Genomic DNA, 26,345 nt, shown 5'->3' with positions numbered 1-26,345 from the left:
TAATTTTTAATTTAGATTTTCATAGTTCTATAAAGATTTCTGAATATAAAAGTAATTAGTGATTCATGGTTGGTAGTACGAAAAATCTTCTTAAATTTGAAAATGACATTTACATTTTACGTGTTATACTAATCTATAAAACATTCTTTAGAGTTTAATTAAAAAATACAAAAATAAAAATTTCCATAATTATTATGTCTTACCAAAGTATTGTAATTGAAATCTTGTTTAATTAAATTTTTTATTGAATGAGGGGTACTAAGTTGTCTAAAATTCGAGACCACATAATAAAAGAAGATTCAGAAGTCTTAAGGATTAGTCAAAGTGAAAACGAAAAATATTAAAAAAATATAATTTCGTGAAGTTTTCATTAAATCATTACCTAATTATCGCATTAAACAAGTGTATTATTATCCGATGTGTCTTCTACAAGTGTTTTTTCTAGTTACACAATTTCCTTTTGTAATGAATGAAGTAATATCATAATCATTTTCAAAAATTTTATACGAGATTTATCTAAACACTTCGTATTGTCGATAGTTTTTTAAATATTTAATTATATTATTGAAGCAATTGCTATCTATAATCATATTATAAAGCACTAAACGATGCCCCTATTTGGAAAATCTCAAAAAGGACCAGCAGATGTTGTGAAGGCTCTAAAAGAAGCAGTAAATTCACTTGAAAAGGGTAAGTAAAATTAATGTAATAAGAACACCACTGATTTTTTTGATATTATCATCAACTATATTAACTAAATACTCTTAAATTTGCTCTGCCCAATGGTGCATGTCTCTTAAATAATGTAAATAAAGTATGCATATATATTTTGTCTTTAGAATTATTATCTTGGATTATTAAAAAAACGTTACCTTCACGAGTATGTGACAAATATATATATAAATTCTTATCTTAGTTACGTATAAAAAATATATATGATTTATCATTTTATTATGTTTTACATATTTATTGACATAGATTTGGTTTTTTTTTAAATACATTTACTTTCATATTTTTAATTATCATTTTTATTTTAATAAATGATTTTGTTAATTATGTACTAGCAAAATCGCTTGTAATATTCATGTTTACTACTAGTTTAGTGGTTTAAATGGTATCAGTTTAAATAAAAATAATATTGACAAATATTATCTATTCCTAGATATATAATTTTTAATTTATTCAGCTTATCTATTAATAATCACTGGTTTCTTGAAATCATTGAACTATTTGTTTTACAATGTGTAAAATTGAGGAAAAAATCTCATTTATTTCATACCAGTGCTTGGAATTAGAGCAGAATTGGAAAAATGTAGTTTTAGGGGACTGTGAATCTTGTTGAATTTTTTCCTGATAAATTCTTAGATAATATGATTAATATACTTTTATAAATTGATTATGAAATAGGTACTGTTGTAGATGGATGGAATGTAACTAAAACTTTTCTAGAAATATTTAAAATTATGATATTAGCTCTGTTCGCGGGTTAAATTACTTCACCCCCTCGTGAACGATAATTCTGAGAGTGCGCTTGCGATCGGTCCTAAAATGATTCGGAATTTGACCCCTATTATCACTAAATGTATATAGTCCGAATAATAAATTCAAAATAAATATTTTTATCACACAATGATTAAGAAATTATCAATATTAATCAGCTGATAATTTTTTCTATTATAAGAAATTATACTTTTTAAGATGTGGCTTATAATAAAAATGTTTTTTATGAAAAATATTCCAAATTAATGAAATAAAATATACTAAAGTACGTTTTAATTCCAAATTACACTGTAGAAAATTAACATTGTATTAGTGTAGGTTACCCTAGGGTAGGTTAGAGGGTAACCACTAGAGATTGTCCTTGGTTCTTCTCATATCTCCCCCTGATAGGTACAGAAAATCTTATCATTGATTACCCCTTGGGAACTAGCTGTTTAACTTTATAAATTAATCTTGATGTTGTTTAAAGGTGACAAAAAAGCGGAGAAAGCTCAAGAAGATGTATCTAAGAATCTAGTTCTTATAAAGAACATGCTGTATGGTACATCTGATGCTGAACCGCAGGCAGATATTATTGTAGCGCAATTAGCTCAAGAATTATACAATAGTAATTTGTTGTTATTGTTAATACAAAATCTAAACAGGATCGATTTTGAGGGAAAGAAGGATGTAGCCCAAGTATTTAATAATATATTACGGAGACAGATTGGAACTAGATCGCCTACTGTCGAATATATTTGTACTAAACCAGAAATTTTGTTTACATTAATGACTGGGTAAGTATATTACATAAAATGACATAAAAAATTGTCGGTTTTTAAAAAATTTTTAGGTACGAACATCAAGAAATAGCATTAAATTGTGGTACCATGTTACGTGAATGTGCTAGATATGAAGCTTTGGCTAAAATAATGTTATATTCGGACGATTTTTATAACTTTTTTCGATATGTGGAAGTATCTACTTTTGATATAGCATCCGATGCATTTTCTACGTTTAAGGTATGTATTAATACTGAAATTTTATATCATCTATCGTTATTTTAATATTAAGCTACTAATTAGAATAATTTAAAACAAAACTTTGAAAATGGACGAGAAATCACTTTCTTTACTTAACTTTTTTTTAGGAATTGTTAACCAGACATAAAATCCTATGCGCTGATTTCTTAGAAATGAATTACGATAAGGTTTTTAGTCATTATCAGAGACTTCTTAATTCTGAGAATTACGTAACGCGCCGTCAGAGTTTGAAACTTCTTGGAGAATTATTATTGGATAGACACAATTTTACGGTAAGCCCATTATCAATATCCCTTGGACGTTACCAATCGTCTTGGTTTTTAGGTAATGACAAGGTATATTTCGAATCCAGACAATCTAAAATTGATGATGAATATGTTGAAAGAGAGATCCAGAAATATACAGTTCGAAGCTTTCCATGTATTCAAGGTGAGTTTTTAAAAAAATATATTTATAAAATAACAAATTCAATTCGTTGGAAAAAAATTTTGTTTTTCATTAATTTGAACTGCCTAAAACTTACCGGACTGAAAATAACAAATCCATGAATCAATTATTTGAAAACATATTTTTCTTGTTTTCCTTTCTGTATACCTTTTCAGGTATCAGTTGAGGGTTTCAGCCCTCGCCTATTTATTCCACCATATTTTGTTATCTTCCTTACTTTTTTGCTCTCAATTTGATTTAATTATTACTTTTTTGATCCCTCCAATGGTTTTTAATTTTGTGCAAATTTAATTTAAAAAAAAATAGTTGAAATAATATTTTTATTCTTTAAAATCATATTATCATAGTGGTCAGATATGGATACTACGGTGCATGGTGTAATTTTTATATTATAGCCAGAAACTTTTGATACATACCTCGTATTTATGTAGTTCACTACAAACTGTTGATTGATCATTTATGATGAAAATAGTTATTTAATTATAAAAAATTGTGATATTTGTTTTTAGGTGTTTGTAGCTAATCCTAATAAACCGAAACCGATATTAGACATTTTATTACGTAATCAAGAAAAACTCGTTGAATTTCTTATGCGATTTCACACGGATCGAGCGGAAGATGAACAATTTAACGACGAAAAGGCGTACCTCATAAGACAAATTAAGGAGTTGAAACCGATAGCGGGACATTAAATCAATTCGTATTCTATTGCTACCAATTATAATTTGCAAACGTCAATCTAGGTATATCATTATTTATATATAGAAAAAATTGTCTCCACAATTATTACTCTTAAATTCTTCAAGATTATTGAATTAAAAGGATCCTCAATTTTTTTGTAGTACCGCTAGAACCTCGGATTGGGCCTTGTCTTACAACCATCGCTTTCGGTATTTTCACTTGGAGTACCAAGTTGTAATCTTAGATCAAACGTGAAATTATCGTTTTAAGCCTCTTTTTCCTGTTTATATTGACTTTACTGAGTTATCCAAACACTATCGGCTCTAATTTTCTCTATTTCTTTCATAAAAGACTCCTGGAAGGATAAGAATTTTGTATATTGCATTTTAGTAATATGGTCTTCTTCTATAGACTTAGGTTTACTTAAAATACCATGAATCCAGTTTTTTTTTTCACTCTCTTATGGATATTGGGGTAATAATTAGATGTGCTACATCAAAAAGGTACCACGTAGAAACCTGCACCTACTAACTCGACAGTTTTATAAGTAATTTCTGATGATTAATTGTATTTTGAGTTATTTTATAAAATTTTTTTCATATTTGGCAGATTCGTAAAATGAAAAAGTTTTAAATTATTAAATAAAGAAGTTGGTTGTGTCGGATGCCTTTTTGAGGTACTTGAAATATTTTTATATGTATTGTAATAAATGATGCGAGACAATTTGGTTTTTATAGGACGCAAATTTGTATGAAATTATTTAAATATGAAAACCTTTGAACGCAATCGTTAGAAAGGCAGCAAACTTTTCGAAGAACCCTTTAGATGTTTTTTTTTCGCTCTGTTGTTTGGGAATTTTGGGTAATTTTATCAATTAATTTTTATACATCAAAATTAGGAGTTTTATAATTATTATATGTTCATATTTAGTCAACAATAAACTTATTGAAAGATACGCTGGATCATTGTAGTTTTATTTTTCCTTAGTTTAAAAAAAAAGTGTCCAAAGCAGAATTCAAGAGCAAAAAATCCTAAATAAGGAGAATTTATTAAAAATTGCACTGGAATACCAAACGATGAAGCATTTTAGATTAACTTTGATTTGTTGGCATACCTCGAGAACTATGTACTGGTTCTATTCAACTTTGGGTTTCCTAGTAGTTCATTTATACTCTCAAATATCATGCATATAATGTAGGCAAACTATCTAACAACTAACATCAAAATGGTTTTTACATAATAGAAGCTTCATTTGATTTTCTGCCACGTAGTAGATCATTTGTACCCTTAGATATTATGATACACTAATTAGGAAAATCGTTTAATCCTAAAGCTGGATACAGTCACATTCAAACTAGTTTTCGTATTGTTTCTTTGGACTTCTTATCAAATAGTAGTTCATTTGCACTTCTGATGTTTACTTTCTAATATAGTTTGATTGTTGAATAGTTCATTTGTACTCCTAGATATTCTAATTGAGAAAACTATCAGTCCCATATCTAAATATGATTTTCTTATAACGTAAGTTTCTTTGATCTCCTACCAAGTAGTAGTTCATTTGCACTCCAGTGGTTTACTATATACTTTACAAAAACCGTAACTCAATACTTTCGAATGTATTTTTTGTTGGGTTTTATATAGTTGTAGCTTCTATGGATCTTCTTAAACTGATACATATATATATCATTATTTGTGATTTAGGACACTATCTAGTACCATAACTAGATACTGGTACATCCAAGTGGAAGATTTTCTACCGAAAGTAGTTCATTTGTACGCCTATGAGTTGGTTTAGGTTACATCCAAAGCTTCTTTGGATATCCTACCAATAGTAGTTCATCTGTACCATTGGATATTATAGTGTGAACACTAAATATGAGAACGATCTTGTCATATAGCTGGATAGAGACACATTCAATTATTTTCTTGTTATTTTGTATAACGAAAGCTTCTCTGGATGTCCTTCCAAGCAATAATTCACTTGCACTCCTGATCTATAGTACATTCAAATGGATTTTTTTGGAGAGTTTTATGTAATGGAAGCTTATTAGGACTTCCTGTGGTAGTTCATTTGTACTCCTAGGTAGTCCGAGGTATTAATATGTAATTACGGATAATAATGGGTATTCTTTAAAATTAAAGTTTATTAACTATCAATCTTTGCACAACTGATAAATACAATTGGCATTAAGGATGCAAATATTATTATTTAATGACCACAAAACATAATCAGTAATAAAACCGAATCAAATCAGCAGAATTTCCATCTATTTCCGCACTCGTTACAAAGAACAAAAGTAGTCATCGGTTCATCTGAGGATCTCGTCTGTAATTGGTTGTAAGTACAATTTCTCTTCTTGCATTTACCGCATTTGAGCATATCCGTTTTAGTACCTTGCGCCGTTGCCAATTGAGCGTCGTTTATCGCTTCTTTCATGAATTTTTCTCTCAGTTTCTTGACTTCGTCGTTGGCCATTTCTTCTGCTGTCATTACTGCTAATCTACCAGCAGATATGGCACCGATTCTGTAATTAGATCTGAGGGTTGGATTTTTGGGATCCTTTAAATTAGCTATGCGGGAACGGATTCTGTTTTTATATCGCATATCGGTATTTTTGAATTCTGTGAATATTGCTTCCTCCAATTCTTCAGCCAATTCTTCTGCAGTTGCACAACCTGAAAAAAAAATGTAACCTTGGGTCATTTGAAGCTTCCATAAAATATTTAGACTTCTTGGTTGGCCCAATATAAATTTAAATCAGTTCTGAAATGGAAAAAATAATGAATTTACCTTCAAAATCGTCAGATGTGGAATCCGTCTTAATAGCTGCAGCCAACATTTCCCTGCACTTTAGTCTCACCGAATCTGTGGTATTTGAAGTAGGAGGAAACTGTTTTGGTAACATCTTTTCTTTATCCCTATCTTTATCTTCACGGCTAGATTTATCTTCCTTTTCTTTTTTTGGTTTGTTTGAACTACTGGTACTACTTGCAGATTTTTCATTCGAATTTGAACCACATAAAAACTTCTTCCAATTTTTTATTAAAGTTTTAGACAAACTAATTACTTCATCGTCTTTACTAGATTTCCTTAACGCATTCACAGTCATACCTATACGGGTATTTGTCAGTACTTCCAAATTTATATCTAAAGTTTGCAACTCCTTCAAAAGATCCAGGGCCTGTTCTTGACCCTAAAAGGTAAATTCTTCAAAATATCATCATGTCAATTTTATATTCACTATTATTATCATAATCTAATCATATATCAGTTGATAACATAGTAAATTAGGACCGAATATTTAGCTAACAAAAGTAATGATGATAGAAATTAATCAAACAACTGTGTTTTTTGAAAATACAAGATTTCACAAAATACAACACTAACTTTTGAGAGAAAAAATTGATAAAATGATCTTAAAATTTAAATGAATCAAATATCCATATTTTCTAAGGTTGAAAAATAATTCCAGCTCATCATAAACAATGACATAAATAAGTAAAATGGAAAAAATATACAATATCATCGAAAACTGTATCGAAACAGAACAAGTGTCTTTCCATAGCACTGTGGAAATCCCCAGTTTCAATATATTACAGAACAAGGCTTCATAGTAACTCTAACTTAACCACTAAACAGAAAGAAAATTTTCATTAATATTTTCTGTTTTGTTGATTATTGTCACCCAGTAGTAACCACTTTGAAAAAGAAAATCAATTTAAATCTATACAGTTAGATTCTTTTTCCACTGCTACCTTCCAGAGACATCATAATTGATTTATTCAAATCATACTGTATTATACAAAATGTTGGAACACTAAAACCACCGATTGTATTTGTAGAATATTGTTGCTTTGATATTTATTATATAACAGGTACATTAAATCTCAGGGACATTATAATGAAAAAGATTCAGAAGACCCTATATATCAATAAATAACTCCATGATACATAATTCTAATTCTATTTTCATCCTCTATTCAGGGATTTTTTTAGTCAAAAACCTATTTGACAGTTATTATACACATTTCAGCATGCCCCTATGTGTTTAATAGCCCTTGGGTGCCCATCACACTACTATGAACATATTTAAAATTTATGCCATAAAAAAACGTTAAAAGTATTGAATTCTTTTGGTACTAAACTGAGTACATGAGTTAATGCATTTTTTAAGCATTCTAAAGAGAAACATGTGGTTCATTTGCAAATGGCATAAATACATTAACTATTTTTATATTTTGAACTATGAAACAAAATTTTCAGATATAAAATATATGGCAGACGATCATGCTTCAAAATAATTGATTTGTTTATAAACCAATGATGAATTAGATAAAAGTAGATTAATGCATACGGAAACAGTTCAATAAATAATAGATTCAAACGTAATTTCAACTAAAATAGATCATCGCGTTACTAGGTCGGCTTTTCTGCCAAAATTCTGCAATTTTTACGCATAACATTAAAATTTATTTTTAAAATATTACATACAGTTCCATCTTCCGATGTCATTTTATTTAACTTTTTTTGAATTCTCATTACATCTTCTTCTACGGTCATTTTGTTAATTAAAGAATATTACTTAATTAAAGTGTATTTATTGTATACTATTTTTATAATCGTTTACCACTTTAATGACGATGAAAAGACGCTTCCGCCTTTTTTACCGATACGTGGTGCTGTCATTCATTAAAAAAATTACTGCAGGTTTGCCAATATTTGAATAATTTCATATGATCCGTTATTTTCAAAGATTTCGTATATTTGCTTAAGTATTACAAAAACGTTCATCATTAAAACAAATAACCATCAACTTTTATTTATAACTAACAAATTCTATGTTCTAGAGCACAATAGGTCACCGTGATCTCGAACCAAATAATTTAGTTAGATAACGTTCCTCTACTGTCAAAACATAAGCATGTACTTTTAAACCACGTTTAGTTTTAAAAATTAAAAGGCTTTAAAAACAACAATGAAAAATAAGTTAGATATAAGAAAGAATGTTTTAAATTATGATAATAAAGTTATTCTTGCTCCCATGGTAAGAGTAGGTACCTTACCAATGAGGTTGTTAGCTTTGAGATATGGAGCAGACATAGTTTATACAGAAGAACTAATTGATTGGAAATTTTTAAAATCAGTACGAAGGGAAAATGGTAATTGATACATCGATTTTCAAAGTTTTCCTATGTTTCACATAGTACGTATTATTTTATAGAAGTTTTGGGAACAATTGACTATTTGGACGCGACAAATGGGACTGTCGTATTTCGTACTTGTGCAGAAGAAAAAGAAAAAGTAGTAGTACAATTAGGAACTAGTGATCCGCAACGAGCCTTAAAGGTTGCAAAAATGATGTAAGTATAAGACCAACCGCCCACTATGCAACTGCTTTGAAACAAAGATTGCAAACCAGTTGATCTTGCAACAGTTTTTCAATCAAAATAAAACTTTTGAGGACACACGTAATCAGTATTAAATCAGCGGTGAAACGTAATTTATCAATGTATTCAGACTCAGTTGCATAGTGTGCAGTCGGCATAAATATATAATTTGTATTGTGGAACAATATTATGTAAACAAAATATGTTTTAGTGAAAATGACGTTGCAGGCATTGATATCAATATGGGCTGTCCAAAAGAGTTTTCTTTAAAAGGAGGCATGGGTGCTGCATTAATGACTCAACCGGTAAAAGCAAAACAGATACTTTCATTATTAGTTCAGAATTGTAGCATTCCAGTGACGTGTAAAATAAGAGTTTTTGAAAGTATTGATGAAACTTTGAATTTTGTTAAAGATTTAGAGTCGACGGGAATATCTGCAATAGCTGTACATGGTAGAACGAGAGTAGAAAGACCACAGCATCCTAATCGAAATGAAACTTTAAGAAAAATTTCAGAAACATTGAGGATACCAGTTATTGCAAAGTAAGTACAATGTGGAACAATTTAATCAGTACAAACAAAGACTATCAATTGTTATATTTCATTTTATATTGAGTCCACAGGAATTTTCAAAATAATAAATTAATTTATTCATAGCGGCGGTTCTAGAGAAATAGAAAATTACAGAGACTTGATTAAATTTAAAGAAGACTGTGGGTGTCGTAGTGTTATGGTCGCAAGAGCAGCAGAATATAATTGTTCTATATTTAGAAAAGAAGGAATGAAATTAATGGATGATGTTATAGTAGAATATTTAAAAAATTGTGTCGATTACGATAATCCTCCTAGTAATACGAAATATTGTGTCCAAAATATGTTAAAAGAACTACAAGAGACTCCTCGAGGAAAAAAATTCCTGGAATGCCAAACACTCGAACAAATATGGTAAGCTTAAGGATGTTTCTGGATATATGGAGCGTCCTCAAATTCTCCTGTCAAAAGTTAGCTAAATATGCTTTTGTTTCCGTGTGAAAGAATGTTCAGTTCATTTCCGAAACATATCTCAATAAAACTTGATCCTAAAAACTGCATTTCCAAGAGGACATTAGAAGAAACTTTCAGATAATGAAGCTTAGACATAAAATCATATCTAGTATCCCTAGTTTGAATTTGACAAGAGAGTTTCTGGTTACCCCATATAATATGGCTACTAAACTTCAAATAAAACATGTTTTTTATTTTGAAAATTAGAGGCATTTTTCTGAATTTTAGTAATATTTGGGGTTTAGGTGAGTACTGCCGTCAAAAATACTTGGAATACCAATCAAGGGGTATTATTGGTAGAAGAGAAGTGGCACCAGATATGTTCAGTCCTCAACTTAAAAAGCAAAAAACTGATCTTGATGGTGAAGACATCGACATTTGTTTAAATTGTGTTTTTATTCGAGTGAACTATACAGAAGATCCCCAATTACCAAAGTCGAGGTTAATAGTTTACTGTGGAAAGAATAAATACGATTCTCCAAAGTACAAGGTTTTTAACGAAGATAAATTGTTTAGAGCTGTTGTTACTTTAAATGATAAAAAGTATAGTTCATCGTATTGGTGAGTATAAATTTTCACTTGAGATATTCAAGTTTTGAAGCGTTTTAATTCGATATTGTCACACATGTAGGAAATCATTTTTTTTTATTGATTTTTCACAATTCAATGAATTTGAGAATTACAAAAAACCTAAATGACAAATTCTTTTAAATGAAAACCTGTTTTAAGTAACTATTTAGTTTAATTTTCATTTAAAATGTCATCAATAAACTATTTCATAGTTGATGGGATTTTCAACCTCAACTTTTTATATTAAATTCTAGTTTGAATGTTAATAGTTGAAATAATTAATGTTTTATCAAGATTTAATGATAAAATTGCAGAATTTATAGATTTTACATCGTTGCCACGTTGTAATTTTTCCATGAACAAATTAAAATGCAATATAACCTAAAATTTCGAAAATCTTTTCGAAATTTTAGGTCACAGTCACCAACAGTGAAATGTAATGAGATAATAATATATTTATTAAATTTCTAGTTTACTAAAAGTAATTTTTAAATAATTAAAAATGAAACTTTACAACTGGAAGCTAAATAAAATTTAAGTGAAATCAGCATTTTACCAATGTCAGGTTTATTTGTATGATCCCATAACTATTTTAAAAATTATGTAATACTTACATCCCTCATAAGGGTAGTACGAATTCACAGTCCACCATTTGCAGGTTTGCTCTTGAAATAATAGAAATTGTAGTGTTCAATAATCTCTTTTAAATAATTATAAAAATAACGAATCATCTTTTACATAGTAAATAAGTATTTATAAAATGAAAACTAACAACAAACACAAAGTATCCTAACTTAATCGCCTGATTTCGACAACAATAACTCTTAAAACAATAAAAGATCGACGCCACAGGGCTGCTAACTTTTAAATTGTAATTTTCCTAATACGTCATTTATACTTATTCAAGTTATGTCAAGGATAATCAACAAAGCTCAAACGATGTTTATAGGTTAAGTTCTCTACATCACTGTCACGTGTTTACATTTTGTTTTTACATAGAAAAATATGACAAAAAGGTACCGTACCATTGTTTTTTATGTTTTCAGATAAATTTGAATTGTTAAATACGAGGATGATGCTTTTAAGTATCATAATTTGTTTTTTGTTTGTATTTAAATAAACTATTGAGGCATTTAATTAATTTTCATTTGTTTATTAAGAAAATGTTTACTAAAAATGAGCAAAAAAGAAAGAAAAGTACATTTTATATCTCCAGTTTTACCCAAAGTTGTAAAATAAAGCGAGGAACTGAAATAAACAATGAGACAACAAAAAAATTCGGAACGTAGTTATGTATCGAGCACTAGTTAGTTAATTTCTTTTGGGTTTTGTTCATTGATAGCAATGGTTACATACCAAGCAAGACAGTGAACACACTATTTAAGCATTTGCAATTGTCACTCCCGATTTCACACGTTGCCAACGTTTAAAAGATAGTTTGTCATAATACACGTGCAATGATTCCAATTACACTTCAGATATGTAGGTTTTTTTAATAGCTGCAATTGCCACTACTGATTTCACACGTTGCCAACTTTTAGAACTTATTTTCCTCTGATACCTGAGTCATTGTTTCACTCACCCTTTGGTTATTCGCATTTTCTCACTACAACTGTCAAAATTGTAAATATAACCTAAAAGTTATTCAATTATTTGTTAGTGGACAATACTCCAGTAATAATTTGAATTACACTTTAGTTATTTTCAATATCTGCAATTGCCACACATTGTCAACATTTAGATGTTGTGACCTAAAAGTTTATTTTATTATTTTTTTAGGGAGAAGAATAAAAAATATGCAGAACAAGGAGCAGCACTTGTAGCTTGCGTTTCGTTAGGATTAATTGATAGAGAACAATTAGTAAAAGATGGGAGTATTCTAGAATAAATAAAAACATTTTTTTTGGAGTTTTAATACTAAAGCCTTCATTTTACGTTCAATTTACAATTTTGATAACAATAATTTTTCGTTCTATACCGTTGTTAAGGACTCTTTGGCATTATTATAGTGATAAAATGTCGTTATCTATGGAGATTTATTGAAAAAAGATACCTCGTACTGAAGAGGAGCAACGACACCGAAACCGGTCAATAAAAACACATTTTTCCATGTAAATCGAAATAAAAAGCCTCATTTTTTCTTTTATTAAAAATTTTATTAACAATTAAATATTTATATAAATAACCTTAAAATTACTAAATACTTTTTCTGGTCATCACTTTTTCGTACAACGTCCACGATATAGCTGCGACTAGTGTGCGTCTCATCAGTCTGGGTACGATACCTTGGAAATATCCCAATATACCATATCGAAGGTATATATGAACTACCACCGACCATAACCCGTTGTATTTATTAGGATAAAGTTGAAGTTGAGTCTTGAATACATCCGGAGGTTGGGTAACCAAAGACGCCAAAGTACTGGATACCAATGCGCACGTAAAATGAACCGGAGATGGATACATCGAATAAATATCTAAAAATAAAACATTCTTATATATTATACGAGGCGTAATCATTAAATATTCACCTTTAGGTACAGCAGATTTGGTTTGATTGTAAAACATGAAATAGATCCCGGCGTAGGGAGCGTCTCGGAATATCGTAGGGACTAATCCTCTCGTTAAACCTTTAATACCTTCGTGGTGAAATATATCCTGTAACGCCACCATTACTCCGCTATATTGATACACTCCACTTTCAAACCTGTAATTATAATACAAATCAGATCAAGATGTGGACCAAAACAAGACTTTAAAATAAGTAAACATATTACTAAACCCCAAAGAAAGCACCATACACGATCATCAAACACCATAAAACCACGGAAACTCACCCAATTCCACTTCTAGGACAAAAGGACAAGAAGTTCTAACCTTACTGCCTGATAATGATACCAACAATGTCCAAATCACTCCTAAGTAAAATAAATGAAGATGTAGCTCCACAGGAATGGAAACAAACATTCGACAGTCCAACAAGTCTACCAACTCATTACTGTTCTGCTGTTTTCCTCGATACAGGAAAGGTTTTTGACAGAGTGTCGCACCGAGGACTGCTATACAAAATTAAAATAACTCTTTACCCAAACTACTATCAACTTCTAAAACCTTATCTAATCAATATAACCGTCCAAACGAAAGTTTACTAGAAATAGTCCAAAATTTTTCCTATTGCACCAGAGACACAGTATACAACATCAAGAACTTTTGGTGAAGACACAGGAACAAAGAATGTTCAGGTACTTGTCTCCTAGTTAAGCTAGAAGAAGAAATACCACAAGCTAATTACTAGAGACTCCACCTAGACAAAAGAACTTGACTGGAAACATAACCTAACAAAAAATTTATTGAATTGATCTGATAAAACTTTAGAAACGTTGATTTAATGGTGATTACTACTACTACTAGGCCCACATGAGCAGAAATTGTATCAAAAACAAACATCAAACACCATAAAACTATAGAAACTTACCCAAATCCTCTACTAGAGGAATTGTTAAGACCAAGAAACACAAAAAGACTAACCGATGGACCTAGTATGAGATATTTGAGGTTACAATATTGGATGTAAACCTCACCAATACATCAAAGAATGTAAATAAATATTCTGATTGTTATTAAAAGTTTATTATAAAAAATATTTTCACCTATGGTCATTAATATTACCTTGTTTTGACAACGGTCATCGGCATTAAAGTGGCACCAGCCATACTTCGTGCGATTACACCTATAAATATCGATTCACTAGGAGATGGTGTTTTTTTGTTGAAGAAACGCGTTTTAACGTATTCCAAACAACAGAAATATAATCCTATACCAGGTACGGATCGCATCAATGCCTAAAATATATTTTTTTTTAATAAAAAGTTGGTTATAAGGAAATTATTTTCCTTACAGGAGTCGTTCCTTTCCATAATCCTGATATCTGTTCGTGTTTTATGACATCTGTGATTATGGGGATGATTTTCGTACCAGTTGAATGACTGAAATAATATTTTTATCATCCTAAGGTAATTTTATATGCGTTTTTTTAGGTCTATTAGATAGAAAAATGTCGATGTAAAAAACATATAATAGGATATTTAACAAATTTTGAAAAATAATCGAATAATAAATATACCTCTAATTTGACATGCAAAATTGTTATAATTTTACTATATTATTACATAAGTCAAAAACTTGGAGCACAAAGTAAAATCCAGGAATTTCTGACCAGTAAGACAATAATGAATATGAATAAGAAATAAAAATTGCATTTGTGCGGGTAAAAATACATTTAGAAAATTGCATGTCGAATGGGTTGAAAAAGAAAAAAGTTTCGAGTGTAAAAGAATAATTTTTCTCATAAATTCTTCTTGAAACTAAAGATTTTCTAAAAAACCCCAAGTTAAATGGTTGGGGCATGTAGGAAGAGAAGAAACAAAATCTATATGATACAATGGGATCCCAGTGGTAGAAAAGGACACAGCAGGCCGAGGACAAAATGGTTAAAACAGATAGTAGATAACCTAAACCGAGTAGGACTGCCAGGAAAAGACAAGAAATGGGAAGTTGTGGCTAGAAGTAAGCGAAAAGGTGTAAACATCAACTATCTAATACACCTCAACAAGGGGATCAAGAGAGTATTTCCAAGGTGCAGCCCCTATAAGCAATTTTCTAATGCTTCAAAACGAATTAATTCGAAATTTATCAAGTTCCAATGACTTTTTACCATCACGCAACTTTTGTGTTTCAAATTTAATCAAATATAAGTTATTTCCGTATCATAATTGTCTTAAATTTTCGATATTTTTTCTTCCTAATCAAATTTGTTGCTGTGTGGTATCGAATATTGTAAACAAAAATGTCAAGGCCACTTTCAGATTAACAATAAATTATTAATTATCAGGAATTTTTATTTTGATTAGACGATGTATATAACAACATTTATTATTCTCTGCAGGGGTCGAAACTATTTTTAAATGTTATTGATACAGTTGGGTTTGTTTAAGAAAACACGAGATAAACTTACTTAATAGGTCATTGCAATATCAAGTCTGTTAATAAAATTTTGTTCAATTGTCCGCAATAACAAAAGAATTTAAAAGAGATACCTCGAAAGAAATGAATAATTTCGAAAAACTGTTTGTAAAATGGAAGATTGGTACACTGATTATAATAACAACTATATTTGTAATACTTAACGAATTTATAAATTTAAAAATATCGACTTACCTTGTGAGTGACAGTACGGGATTTTGTAGACGAGTTTTTATAACATCCAACGGTTGCAGTAAAGTAGTACAAATTATTCCAGAACATGATCCAGATGCAAAAGCTTTCAAAATAGGGTTCTGAAAAAATTATTACATCCTATATGCAATGCCCAACCTTCTGTATTATAAATTATTACAATTTCTTGTTTTTTAGCAACAAAACCATTTTTATTTATCAAAAACAGTATCTAAAGACAACTTCAAACAGACCAAAATGAACATAATTACATCATTTAGAGGTTAGGAAAATTAAATACAAAAACTGTTAAATATTATAAATACTTCATTTTGAGGATATTTGAAAATGTATTTTTAAATATATTTATACTTAAATAAACACATAAACTTTTTATTAATTGATTTCTAGAAAGATCATGAATAAAACAAATGTCAATGTCAAATCAAAATTATATTGATAGATTTCATAGATAAATACTGAGTATATATACATATAAACTTACCTCAAGAATTCGATCAATTTTACTTTTATCTATACCAGTGTTTGGTATTCTAGCTTGACAAAACTCCATGAAAAACAATCGATTCTACTCAATAATATTTATTATAACTGTTTATATTTACATAATCAACCTACAAATAAATAATTACAACCTATAATTGATTTTTTTAGTTCCAGTTTACCTTTACACACTTACCTAAATATTGACACAACTTATCGATATTATAATACAATATGCACATAATGAATTTATTTACGTTTAAAAATATGCGCAATTGAAACTACGATTACGTTTAATATTAACCCCGGATGGATAGAATTTCGATTCCACTACTCACAGCACACAAACGTAACAGCCGATTTTAATCAACTGCTTATTTTGTAATTGAGAATTTGTTTAAAAATATAACTTGTTATAGTATGGAGGATGAGTAGTGATTATTATTATATTGAAACGAATACAGTATTTTAATGGAAGTTTCCGTTTCTCTTATCTCGCAATGACTTCGAAGTCTCATGTCTGAATGATTTCAAATCGTATACATAACCTTGACAGATAAAAAGAACTGGAATCGTTATTAATAGCTTTATTTGCGGGTTAATTTAGAATCGATTACTAATCAGTTGTTAAGATTAATGATAGAGAACTGCTACTGTACTATAAGAAGATGGAAAAAGGGCATCTGTCTCTAAACATGCGATCGGTTCCTAAACCGATTCGGAATCGAATCGCGAACAAACTTATTGATACATAGATTATTGAAATTAATGGCGGCGATTATATTTTTTCGGAAATTTGCGAAATTGAACATACAAAACGGTACAATATGATAAAATAGAGGTTATAATTTTTTTATATTGTTATTTTGTTACGATTGTTTTAGTTGTTTTGAAAATATTAATTAAGCAATTTTAATAACTGTCATATGTTTTTGTTATTGAATAATTTTGATGTTATGATTTTGTAATTTTCCCTCCTTTTACGTTGTTAGATGGAATTTATTTCATTATGTTTAATAAGTACTCGTAGTATAATAATAAATTTTATCTTGTTTTTGACCTCCCGCAAATATTTATCAACCAGATTACTTCGAGGTTCGAAATTTATAGTGTGGACGATTACGAACAATTTTTCGATAATAGAGTATTTGACACCGATAAAAGTCTCAAAAATCTAAAATATACTTTTATTTTTATTAAAAACAAAACTTTAATAAGAAAAATTCAATAAATGTTGTCATTTAAATTTCTAAACCTGACTTAGAATAAGTTAATAATATGAAAAATTATTAAAATAATGCTACACGTCAAATTACAAGTATGTATATCATTTAAACCACATTTTCAAAATTTGTCAAATACCCTATTAGTCGGTGTCACATAAAAGATTTATTATTCATCAAAATCCAATAGATTCCAAGAAAATTCAGGGGTGTTCAATGTGTTTATGCTCACAAATTAATTCATAAATAGCATTCTTACAAAAAAAAATCGTTTGAAAGGGTTTCAATCGATTAGAAAGACACATAATGATTGAATATATTTATTTCGTACTTTCCGCTTTAACTTTTTCGTATAACGTCCACGATATAGTCGCTAAAATGGTTCGTTTCATTAATCTCAGTATGATTCCTCGATAAAATCCTGGGAAACCGTCTTGTAACCAAATATCTGTAATAACCGGCGATATGCTCTTGTATTTATCGGGAAAAAGTTGCATGTGGGTTTGTATCACGTCGGGAGGGTGAGTGATAATCGCGGAGAAAATACTAGCAATTGTGGCACATGTGAAATTAATTGTGTATGGATGAGATTGACGAAGCTCTGGAATATAAAAGTATATCTATTCAATTTTTATAACTAATATCGAAGAAAGACTAAAGGAAACTGATAGATCAAAACGAAGATAGAAGAAGAAACAATGAAAGAACTGAAAAGTTCTTACGGAAGACATCAAAGACGATGACTATTGATATAATGTCATATAATAACAAAAATGCTGATAATTTCGGAGAAAAATGCAAAAAATATTTGTAAAGAATGAATATTACCAAGAGGTACAAGTTCTAGCGACTGAATATAGCACATTACATACATTCCAGATAATGGAACATCACGTGCTAATGTAGGAACTAATCCCGATGTCAATCCTCTCCATCCTTCGTGTGTATATATTTGTTTCATTCCCGATAAAAAACTTTTATATTTGTAAACTCCACTTTCCATTCTAAAAGTAACATGTCGGCATCAATTTAGCAACAATATGTCGGTTATTCTACCTTTGAGGTTAGGTATTACTCGTTGATAAAAATAAGTTGTTACATTTACAAATGCAGAAGTTCGAAAACATTGATGGAGATTAATTATTTTATTTAAGGAGGCACCCGTGCGAGATGTCGCAAAACAAGATATTTTTTTGATAGTGTAGAATATGACGAATCCAACTCTTCTTCATTCGTGTTATTGATCAAAATCTAAAAAAATTCAAGTTCCCTTATTTAACATGAGATCTTATTGGAGCCATAGACAAATTCTTTGATTACCAATTAGATTAGAATTGCCGCGTTATATGAATATACAGAATTAATCTTTCTAATTGTTGTTATCAAACAAAAATATCAGTTATTAGCTAAAAATTGTTATAATTCAACGCATATTAAATAACTGAGTGGAAATTAGGAAAACGGCCATATTGTTGCTGTCACTCAAGGGAAGCGCGCGAAATTTAAAAGTATTATTTTTTACTCACAAACTTTGATGCATTTTTTTAGTTCATAATTGATTGATTCAAGACTTTCAAGCATAAATACAGGTGGAATAAACATTAATAAATTTTAATTTCAATATGACTAGTTTGGTCGACGCGGGAGCCTCCTTAATTAATATTTATAATGAATATGTTGGGTTTTTGTGTGTAGTTAAACTCCTATAATATTTTCACTTACCTGTGAAATTTAATGGTTGAAAAAGTCATATTTTCCAAAAAACACAACATAACCAAACAAAAATTTTACATTCGGCACATAGAAACTACAGAATACATTAATTTAACTATAGTAACACTAAAGATTTTGCATTTAGACGTAGTTTAAGTCCTTATAAAAAGCTTCTGCAATTGTAAACGAACGAAGTGAATTTTTGAGAGAAACAAAATAACACAAATGTCCAATAATTTCTTTCAACTAATAACACTCGAATTAAACATCGAAGACAACAAATTTATTTAACAACAACGTCACTTTCCCTCGAAGTACAAAACTACTTTAAAATATCTGTTATAACAATGTTTTTTCACGTCTGGATACTAAGAAAAAAAAGGGAGCGAAAACACGAAGAATCGCATAAACGAGAGATAAAAACTTAGTCTCGACCAAGCGGCGTTGCACGATTTAATTAATTTCGAGCAGACTTCGTAATTTGTGAGTCCAATGTTTGTACATTAGACCAATTAAATAAAGAGTTATTTTTATGACTACGACACCGCGTTTTTTGTTTTTCTTTTTTATAGAATATAATTATAACCATCAGTAAACTATTGTTATGTGAACAAATTACAAATACAATGACTATTTTATAGATGTGGAGTAAACGGAAACAACTTAATGTATTTCCGTCCGGAAATGACACATTTAATTTAAAAATGGCCGAATCAACTGAAGATGGGGGATGGGAACTAAAAGATGGGGGATGGGAACTAAAAGACGGGGATAGAGATGGCAGTTAGAATAACAGTTATTGATAATATTTAAGATAAATTTTAATTGGATTGGCACGTGGGTGCTAAATTAACCAAATTATTTATATTAGTTATAAATTTCAGTATTTTTTTTATACTTACCGTGTTTTTATGACACTTAAAGGAATTACGGCAACATCACTAATAGTTCTTGCGAATACTCCTATTCCAATCGACTGTATAGTATTAATGCGTTGTTGATTTGGAAAAAATGTATTTTTAAACCAATCATACGCCATAAAATAAATCCCACCTCCGGGAACACCTCTTATTAAAGACTAAAAATATCGACATATGTAAATTTTTAAGATATTTCAAGCATGAGTAGTGAATATATTCATTATCAGTGATTATGTTTTTTTATAAAAAAAAACACTTTTTCCATCTCGTTATTTAATAAATATACGCCATTTAAGTTACATAAAAAATGGCAACACTGTATCCTATTATAGGAAAGGATCATAATAGAATCGATTGTTGATAGCCAGATATAACACGCATGCGTAATTATGAAATTTATTTTATCCCGAAGAGTTTATTTATTGATTCTGACTTTTTACTTCATTTAACTATTTTCATCATTTATTTGTTATAATAATCTTGTAAAATTATATACTCTCAATAACGTAAATAGTTAAAAACGTTAAAAATTTTTGTATGACTTACGAGCCACCGAACCGAATTTGAGTCCTACTAAAAATCCGCTAACTGCCAGAAACGATTCGGATTTAACAACGAACAGAATAGTTTTCGCGGGAATTACAAATATTGGTATTTTTCATTAATTTCATTAAACTAGTATCAAGAGATACACTGTTGATAATTTTATAATACAAAAATAGTACCACATGACAGTGGTGTTGTACACAGAGTTGGACCTGTGAGACCTATGAAAAAAAGTCAAAAGGCAATATTGTAGGTGATAAAAAGATCTACAGCTTTTATATTCACACAACCTCAAAAATTATGTGAAAAATTTTTTGATATCTTATTTGTATCTTTTACAAATAACATTTTTCACGAAATTTGATGAAAACTCACCTTTTTATATCCCAAATAAGCTGTAATTTATTTGATTTGAAATATTCATTTTTTACCTTATTTTCACTTAATACAACATTGCCTTTTTTCCATAGGACTTGTAGTTTTGTTGGAAATCGAGATAAACCGTTTTTTACACTTAAAAATTCACTCCCTTAAACTTTCCGACCCCACATCACCCGTAAATTATTTTTCTTTTCATTTTTATTACATTCGCCTCCTTTTCTTAATAGTTTCATCCTACTTTTTTTTTTTGGTTTCAATAATTATCGATACGGGTCAAAATATTTTTCAGTTAGTAAAAACCTCTTTTCATAAATTATACACATATCTTTTATTAACGGAGTATTTCGAAATCGTTCAATATTAAATATAACGTGCAGTTAATGGGAACTTTGTACTTAGTACAATCCTGTTTCTTTTGTTTATTACTAATCTACGATATAGTTTTTTTCGTATTTACACTGCATCTAGTTGTACAACTTAGTAAAGCACAAAAAATCTTTTTTGTTCCATTATTAAGATAAAATGAAAACAATAAAAATACGTAAATAAAAAAATACACAATTCATAACAATCACAACAACATTTATGATATGGTAAACAAGATGGCGAAACCAATACTACACTAAAGCAGCGACCCCTCTCGATAGTATAATCAATTACACCATCTAACGATATAAGATGTTGCCAAGTTTAACTTTATAATAGAGATTTGAAACACGAAAATTTCGTAATTAATTTTTCATAATATTAATTTTTGCAGTTATAAAAATATTTTAATACTTACTGGAACCGTTCCAGCCCACAACATTTTAATATTCTCTTGCTCTTTAATATGAAGGAATAAAGTGATCATGCCGTATTTAGTTTTTCCACTAAAATAAAAAAAAATGTAAAAAATCCTGTGATATATATTAATTCTTGTTGCAATATACTTACTCTTTGACTGGTAGCAGATGAGGTGTTTGTAAACGTGTTTTCATCACGTCTAAAGGTTGAAGAAGGAAGGTACCTATTATTGAAGATATTGAACCAGCTACAAATACGTCTAATAATATACGAAACTAAAACAAAACTACAATAAGAAAGTTAGGAATTTTACAAACTATATTTTTGGTTAAGCAAAATTATTTTAGCATTAAAATTGTACGATTTAATATTTACCCCTTCTGAATATCTTTGACCCTTATCGTTAATCTTATCAATCAAATTTTTTTTGTTCATTACATTAGATTTTAAAAATACCAGGAACTAGGATGATGTGTCATACTTTTGATTTTAATATTCTAACCTATCACTTGAAACATGGTTCTAATGTCAATAAAGTTTTTAAATATTTGATCGATTTATTTTTTTTTATTGCCATTATAAGACATATGATATAAATCACGTTTTTAATGTCAAAAATCATAAGATTTTATAATTGAGTCGATAAATTGTCTAGTGTAATCACCCTATAAATGTGGAATTGTCCAAACGACCACTACCCTATAAAATATAGTTGTGCTAAAATTGATTTTTCTCTTCTACAATACGGAACCGAAAGAATCGGCAGGGCAACCACCAAAACACACTGATGCATGTGTCGGCACGAATCGGTTCTTCTCCCCTACTTCGCGGACGTTCGTATAAGGTGCTCCTTTCTGGTATAGAGTTAGGAAAAACCAGTTCTTATTAAACAGATAATTATTATTTATACACCTTATAGAAAACTATTTGTTTTTAACTGCTGGATTCAAATTGTTTTTTCCACATTTATAATAAGTGGTGACTCCACTTATATAACTCATAATTTATTTAATCATAATTGAAACATCTTTCAATTAAAAACATCTATAATTAGAACATATTTTTAGATAATTTTGCGAAACATTGACCTCTCTGCTTTTTTATTTTGTAGTTAGGTTTTTTATATTTATAACGACATCATTTTTCGTCGGTCCGTTAATGATCTACTCATTTTTAGATGGTTATATCGTCGCTTGTATAAACAACTTTTTGTTTATATCTATAATTTCTTTTTCAGTTGTTCTTTATATTTATCCTTTATACTTATTTTCGCGTTTTTAAATTAATATATATGCATCATCAACAATTTTTTTTTGTGTCTCAATTTAGTACTCATTTCGTTATTTAGGACCTATCTACAAAGAACAACTCATCTTTAACTGCATGGTGTCCATGATTTGATGTTTTTTCAGTCAGTTAGTGTTGTGCGGGTAAGAGCATTAGTTTACCGGCCAGCTCGACTAATTTTTAGTGATTGTTACTGTTTTTTTTGCGGAAATTAGTGATACTAGTGTTCTAATTTCTTAGTGATCAGTTTAGGTAAGTAATTTTAAAATGTGTTTAAGTGAACAGATTTATTAGAATAGGTCGAAACACGAGTTTATTTCTTGTATACCTCCCACGCCGGTCTTTTGGAAACCGTCAATATTTGGAAAATCACGAGTAGGCCTTCGAAATACACAGTTTATTCGAGATGAAAAAATAAATGTTTACGTTTTAATTCTGGTTTCAAGCGCGCGCCACCCTTATTAGACATATAAATGAGTCACCTAAACTCGTTTTGTTTATATTTTTGTTTATAATTCTGATGTGTTACTTCCTCTTTTGAAAAAGTATCTAATTAAGATTCATAAATGTTCGAAGTGTTAGTTCCTCTATATATTTATGATAATTCGTTAAAGTATGAATTATCAAAAAATATGATCACAAATAATTTACTCGATAGATTGAGTATTTTATAATAGAATTTTAAACGTTTATCTGTCACTTGTCATTCAATTCTTCTCTCACATACACTATCCTCCAAAAGTTTAGACACAAGCAGTGTAAATACACTTTTTACTATGTTTTTGAGTCTTTTTACAAAAGCAAATCAACAAAAGAGTTACAGGGTGATAAATGAAACAAATTTTTGTGGGAAAATTGGTTTGTCATTTCATTCATAATGATTCGAATTTCAAATCCTTTATTTCAGTCAGGTAATACGTATAAATCGGAATGCGTTGTGAATTGAAAATAACACCTGGCGAAGATTTTATATATTTTTAACTTGAGAGGCAGGTGGTGGTAGAATCGGCCTTAAGTTGTTAAAAGAAAAACAGATGCTGTGTTTTTAAACAACGAATCTACTCGAAAGCTCACGATAATTGTTTAGAAACGAACTGGATCTTTACAGCATAATAGGCCAGTCGAAAGATGTTAACACGTTAACTGCCAGTCTTATTTTGATAAAATTTGTACACTCCAGCTGGAAATTAACAATTATTGTTTATTTAAGTTATAGTTAGCCATATAAAATTTGATAAACTTGATTGAAAAATCAGAAAATAAATAAAAAATGGCAAATTTTCGTCTTCTTGGTATAGTATTTAGGGTCAGATTTTTTTTGTTATAGATAAAAAATACTTCTAGGTTTAAGAAAGAGAGTTTAGAGGTTTTGTTCTTGTGGAAATCTCACGACCTCGAAATTTGGTGGGAAAAATTCGTCGATTCCTACTATTCACCTCCTCAAAGGAGAAAACAACTACTTTCCTGGCTAATCCCTCGACGAACATTGAATTATTTGTCGATATTAACATCCCCAATGTTTCGTAATTACTAGATTTGTAACCACTGACTAGTTTCGACGTTATTATATCTTATCAGAGCTGCACAATCTTCCGTCACTGGTTGTCTAATCTTCATGACAACCACGATCACTCACGGATGATCCGGAGTGCCGCTGGTGCTTGGTGGTGGACGAAATTGCAGACCACCAGCTCTTCATAACAAATAGTCGGACTATTCCGGTTCGAGATGATAAAAATATTTTTTATTTTCAGGTCCGTATCGGCTATCGACGTCGCGGCCATGCTGTTAGGAACCCTGTGTTTCGTCCTCGTCGCCGCGAGTGTTTTCGCCGACGACGACACCACGTCCGGTCCGGTTTTTCTAAAGGAACCGCCGAATCGTGTCGATTTTTCTAATACGACCGGTGCCGTAGTGGAATGTAGTGCGCGCGGTAACCCCCCACCGGATATAATTTGGGTGCGAGCTGACGGTAGCGCCGTCGGTGACGTTCCAGGATTACGGCAAGTTCTGGCTAATGGAAATTTAGTGTTCCCCCCGTTCAGAGCTGAAGATTATCGTCAAGAGGTTCACGCACAGGTTTATGCTTGTCTCGCTAAGAATACCGAAGGTTCCATTCACTCCAGAGATGTCAACGTTAGGGCCGGTAAGGTGGTTTTCGTATTTTTTTTTCTAAACGAGACATTTTTGACTAATTATAATGGAAATGAGTTTTTTTTTCCTCTAGGAAATCTGATCTGCGAGAATATCTAAAATAGCAAAATTTATCAAAGATAACTGTTTGTTATTGAATTATTTTTACTTGTATATATATATTTTTATATCTAATTTGTCCATGGTACACTAATTTTTCGAAAAAAAAAGAAAAAAAATTCTTTTGTATCCATTTAGTTCCCTTTAGTCCGGTAAACAAAGGTAAAAATATGATGTCACCTTAGAATTCCATTAAGACGCATGTAATTTTGGAATTGAGATATATTTAACATTCACTTCAAAATCTACCTTGTGTCGATATGTGCAAATTATCGAAAGGGTTAAAAACTAACCCTTATTGTCAAAATTCAATAAAATCGAAGTCAAAGCATTTAGAAAGTTAAAAAAAAAACATTTGTAGTATTAAAATAGAGATCGAATGATATTTTAGGATACTATTTATGTTTTTCATCCCTTAAAAAATGTATTTCAACCATTAAATACCTCCCTTATGATAAAATTAAAAAAAAACAATTATAGTACTTTAATTTAGTTAATTTACAATAAAAGTGTTTTTATTTATTGGATAAAACTCAAATGATTCTTGGTCATAAATTTTTCACCCTCAAAAATCATCCCTTATTGCAAAAAAATTGAAAAAAAATTATTTATGGTCTTTTTCATAGAATTAAAAATATTACATCACGTTAAAATGATATTTTTGGTCGTAGTTAATTTGTAAATGATCATTTTTTATATTTTCATCCCTTAAAAAATCTATTTTAACCATTAAAAACCTCCCTTATAAAAAAATTGAAAAAAAAAACAATTATAATACTTTAATTTAGTTAATTTATAATAAAAGTGTTTTTATTTATTGTATACAAATCAAATGTTTCTTCGTCACAAATTTTCCACCCTCAAA

The 26,345-nt window shown here is 29.7% G+C and overlaps 6 protein-coding genes across 27 annotated transcripts in view; 3 read left to right on the top strand and 3 right to left on the bottom strand.

Annotated features, from left to right (window-relative positions):
- The first annotated feature begins 76 nt into the window (after positions 1-76).
- On the top strand, positions 77-4,603 carry LOC130896727 (protein Mo25). The gene is made up of 6 exons (XM_057805007.1): positions 77-690; positions 1,970-2,276; positions 2,333-2,501; positions 2,630-2,794; positions 2,847-2,951; positions 3,479-4,603. The coding sequence occupies exons 1-6, from the start codon at positions 609-611 to the stop codon at positions 3,659-3,661; spliced, it is 1,011 nt and encodes a 336-aa protein (XP_057660990.1). The 5' UTR covers positions 77-608; the 3' UTR covers positions 3,662-4,603.
- A 1,171-nt stretch (positions 4,604-5,774) lies between these two features.
- LOC130896730 (transcription elongation factor S-II) lies at positions 5,775-11,453 on the bottom strand. Of its 3 annotated transcripts, none has more exons than XM_057805014.1 (3): positions 11,268-11,453; positions 6,442-6,844; positions 5,775-6,326 (listed from the first exon to the last, which is right to left on the bottom strand). In XM_057805014.1, the coding sequence occupies exons 1-3, from the start codon at positions 11,274-11,276 to the stop codon at positions 5,902-5,904; spliced, it is 837 nt and encodes a 278-aa protein (XP_057660997.1). In that variant the 5' UTR covers positions 11,277-11,453; the 3' UTR covers positions 5,775-5,901. The 3 variants fall into 3 exon arrangements, with proteins under 3 accessions (XP_057660997.1, XP_057660996.1, XP_057660998.1); XM_057805013.1 differs by lacking the exon at positions 11,268-11,453 and adding an exon at positions 8,143-8,370; XM_057805015.1 differs by lacking the exon at positions 11,268-11,453 and adding an exon at positions 8,279-8,350.
- Positions 8,269-12,823, top strand: LOC130896725 (tRNA-dihydrouridine(20) synthase [NAD(P)+]-like). Its single transcript, XM_057805004.1, has 6 exons — positions 8,269-8,810; positions 8,873-9,011; positions 9,250-9,582; positions 9,697-9,984; positions 10,312-10,644; positions 12,433-12,823. Exons 1-6 carry the CDS (start codon positions 8,627-8,629, stop codon positions 12,539-12,541), a joined length of 1,386 nt encoding a protein of 461 aa, XP_057660987.1. The 5' UTR covers positions 8,269-8,626; the 3' UTR covers positions 12,542-12,823.
- LOC130896728 (mitochondrial glycine transporter B-like) lies at positions 12,788-20,019 on the bottom strand. Of its 2 annotated transcripts, none has more exons than XM_057805009.1 (7): positions 19,317-20,019; positions 16,373-16,502; positions 15,871-15,989; positions 14,552-14,639; positions 14,323-14,495; positions 13,185-13,360; positions 12,788-13,130 (listed from the first exon to the last, which is right to left on the bottom strand). In XM_057805009.1, exons 2-7 carry the CDS (start codon positions 16,439-16,441, stop codon positions 12,850-12,852), a joined length of 906 nt encoding a protein of 301 aa, XP_057660992.1. In that variant the 5' UTR covers positions 16,442-16,502; positions 19,317-20,019; the 3' UTR covers positions 12,788-12,849. The 2 variants fall into 2 exon arrangements, with proteins under 2 accessions (XP_057660992.1, XP_057660991.1); XM_057805008.1 differs by lacking the exon at positions 19,317-20,019 and adding an exon at positions 16,568-17,633.
- LOC130896729 (mitochondrial glycine transporter A-like) lies at positions 17,901-22,680 on the bottom strand. Of its 3 annotated transcripts, none has more exons than XM_057805011.1 (6): positions 22,605-22,680; positions 22,091-22,215; positions 21,939-22,026; positions 20,210-20,385; positions 18,423-18,598; positions 17,901-18,195 (listed from the first exon to the last, which is right to left on the bottom strand). In XM_057805011.1, the coding sequence occupies exons 2-6, from the start codon at positions 22,132-22,134 to the stop codon at positions 17,915-17,917; spliced, it is 765 nt and encodes a 254-aa protein (XP_057660994.1). In that variant the 5' UTR covers positions 22,135-22,215; positions 22,605-22,680; the 3' UTR covers positions 17,901-17,914. The 3 variants fall into 3 exon arrangements, with proteins under 3 accessions (XP_057660994.1, XP_057660993.1, XP_057660995.1); XM_057805010.1 differs by lacking the exon at positions 22,605-22,680 and adding an exon at positions 22,316-22,471; XM_057805012.1 differs by lacking the exon at positions 22,605-22,680 and adding an exon at positions 22,316-22,471 and having other exon boundaries at positions 18,467-18,598.
- Positions 22,681-23,309: 629 nt separating this feature from the next.
- LOC130896427 (cell adhesion molecule Dscam2) overlaps positions 23,310-26,345 on the top strand; it is a 177,487-nt gene continuing 174,451 nt past the window's right edge. For all 17 annotated transcript variants that reach the window (XM_057804504.1, XM_057804501.1, XM_057804498.1 and 14 more), the window contains exons 1-2: positions 23,310-23,479; positions 24,982-25,373. In XM_057804504.1, coding sequence (XP_057660487.1) covers positions 25,010-25,373 — 364 coding nt within the window. In that variant the 5' untranslated portion in view covers positions 23,310-23,479; positions 24,982-25,009. The remainder of the gene's footprint in view (positions 23,480-24,981; positions 25,374-26,345) is intronic.

The sequence above is a fragment of the Diorhabda carinulata genome, chromosome 7, assembly GCF_026250575.1.
Source record: "Diorhabda carinulata isolate Delta chromosome 7, icDioCari1.1, whole genome shotgun sequence".
NCBI classification, from domain to species: Eukaryota; Metazoa; Arthropoda; class Insecta; order Coleoptera; family Chrysomelidae; genus Diorhabda; species Diorhabda carinulata.
The sequence above is the reverse complement of the archived record's forward strand: the minus strand, read 5'-3'. Positions and strand labels throughout refer to the sequence as shown.

Coding starts and splice junctions, on each gene's coding strand:
- LOC130896729 (XM_057805010.1), bottom strand. CDS start 22,375: ATGAACAAAAAAAATTTGATTGATAAGATTAACGATAAGGGTCAAAGA. Junction 22,216..22,315: donor GTCAAAGATATTCAGAAGGG/GTAAATATTAAA, acceptor GTTTTGTTTTAG/TTTCGTATATTATTAGACGT. Junction 18,599..20,209: donor TTAAGTGTCATAAAAACACG/GTAAGTATAAAA, acceptor TGTTACTTTTAG/AATGGAAAGTGGAGTTTACA.
- LOC130896730 (XM_057805013.1), bottom strand. CDS start 8,211: ATGACCGTAGAAGAAGATGTAATGAGAATTCAAAAAAAGTTAAATAAA. Junction 6,845..8,142: donor TGACATCGGAAGATGGAACT/GTATGTAATATT, acceptor TTTACCTTTTAG/GGTCAAGAACAGGCCCTGGA. Junction 6,327..6,441: donor CACATCTGACGATTTTGAAG/GTAAATTCATTA, acceptor TTTTTTTTTCAG/GTTGTGCAACTGCAGAAGAA.
- LOC130896725 (XM_057805004.1), top strand. CDS start 8,627: ATGAAAAATAAGTTAGATATAAGAAAGAATGTTTTAAATTATGATAAT. Junction 8,811..8,872: donor ATCAGTACGAAGGGAAAATG/GTAATTGATACA, acceptor ATTATTTTATAG/AAGTTTTGGGAACAATTGAC. Junction 9,012..9,249: donor TTAAAGGTTGCAAAAATGAT/GTAAGTATAAGA, acceptor AATATGTTTTAG/TGAAAATGACGTTGCAGGCA.
- LOC130896728 (XM_057805009.1), bottom strand. CDS start 16,441: ATGGAGTTTTGTCAAGCTAGAATACCAAACACTGGTATAGATAAAAGT. Junction 15,990..16,372: donor AAATTGATCGAATTCTTGAG/GTAAGTTTATAT, acceptor TAATTTTTTCAG/AACCCTATTTTGAAAGCTTT. Junction 14,640..15,870: donor CCCGTACTGTCACTCACAAG/GTAAGTCGATAT, acceptor ATATTATTTCAG/TCATTCAACTGGTACGAAAA.
- LOC130896727 (XM_057805007.1), top strand. CDS start 609: ATGCCCCTATTTGGAAAATCTCAAAAAGGACCAGCAGATGTTGTGAAG. Junction 2,277..2,332: donor TTGTTTACATTAATGACTGG/GTAAGTATATTA, acceptor AAAAATTTTTAG/GTACGAACATCAAGAAATAG. Junction 2,502..2,629: donor ATGCATTTTCTACGTTTAAG/GTATGTATTAAT, acceptor ACTTTTTTTTAG/GAATTGTTAACCAGACATAA.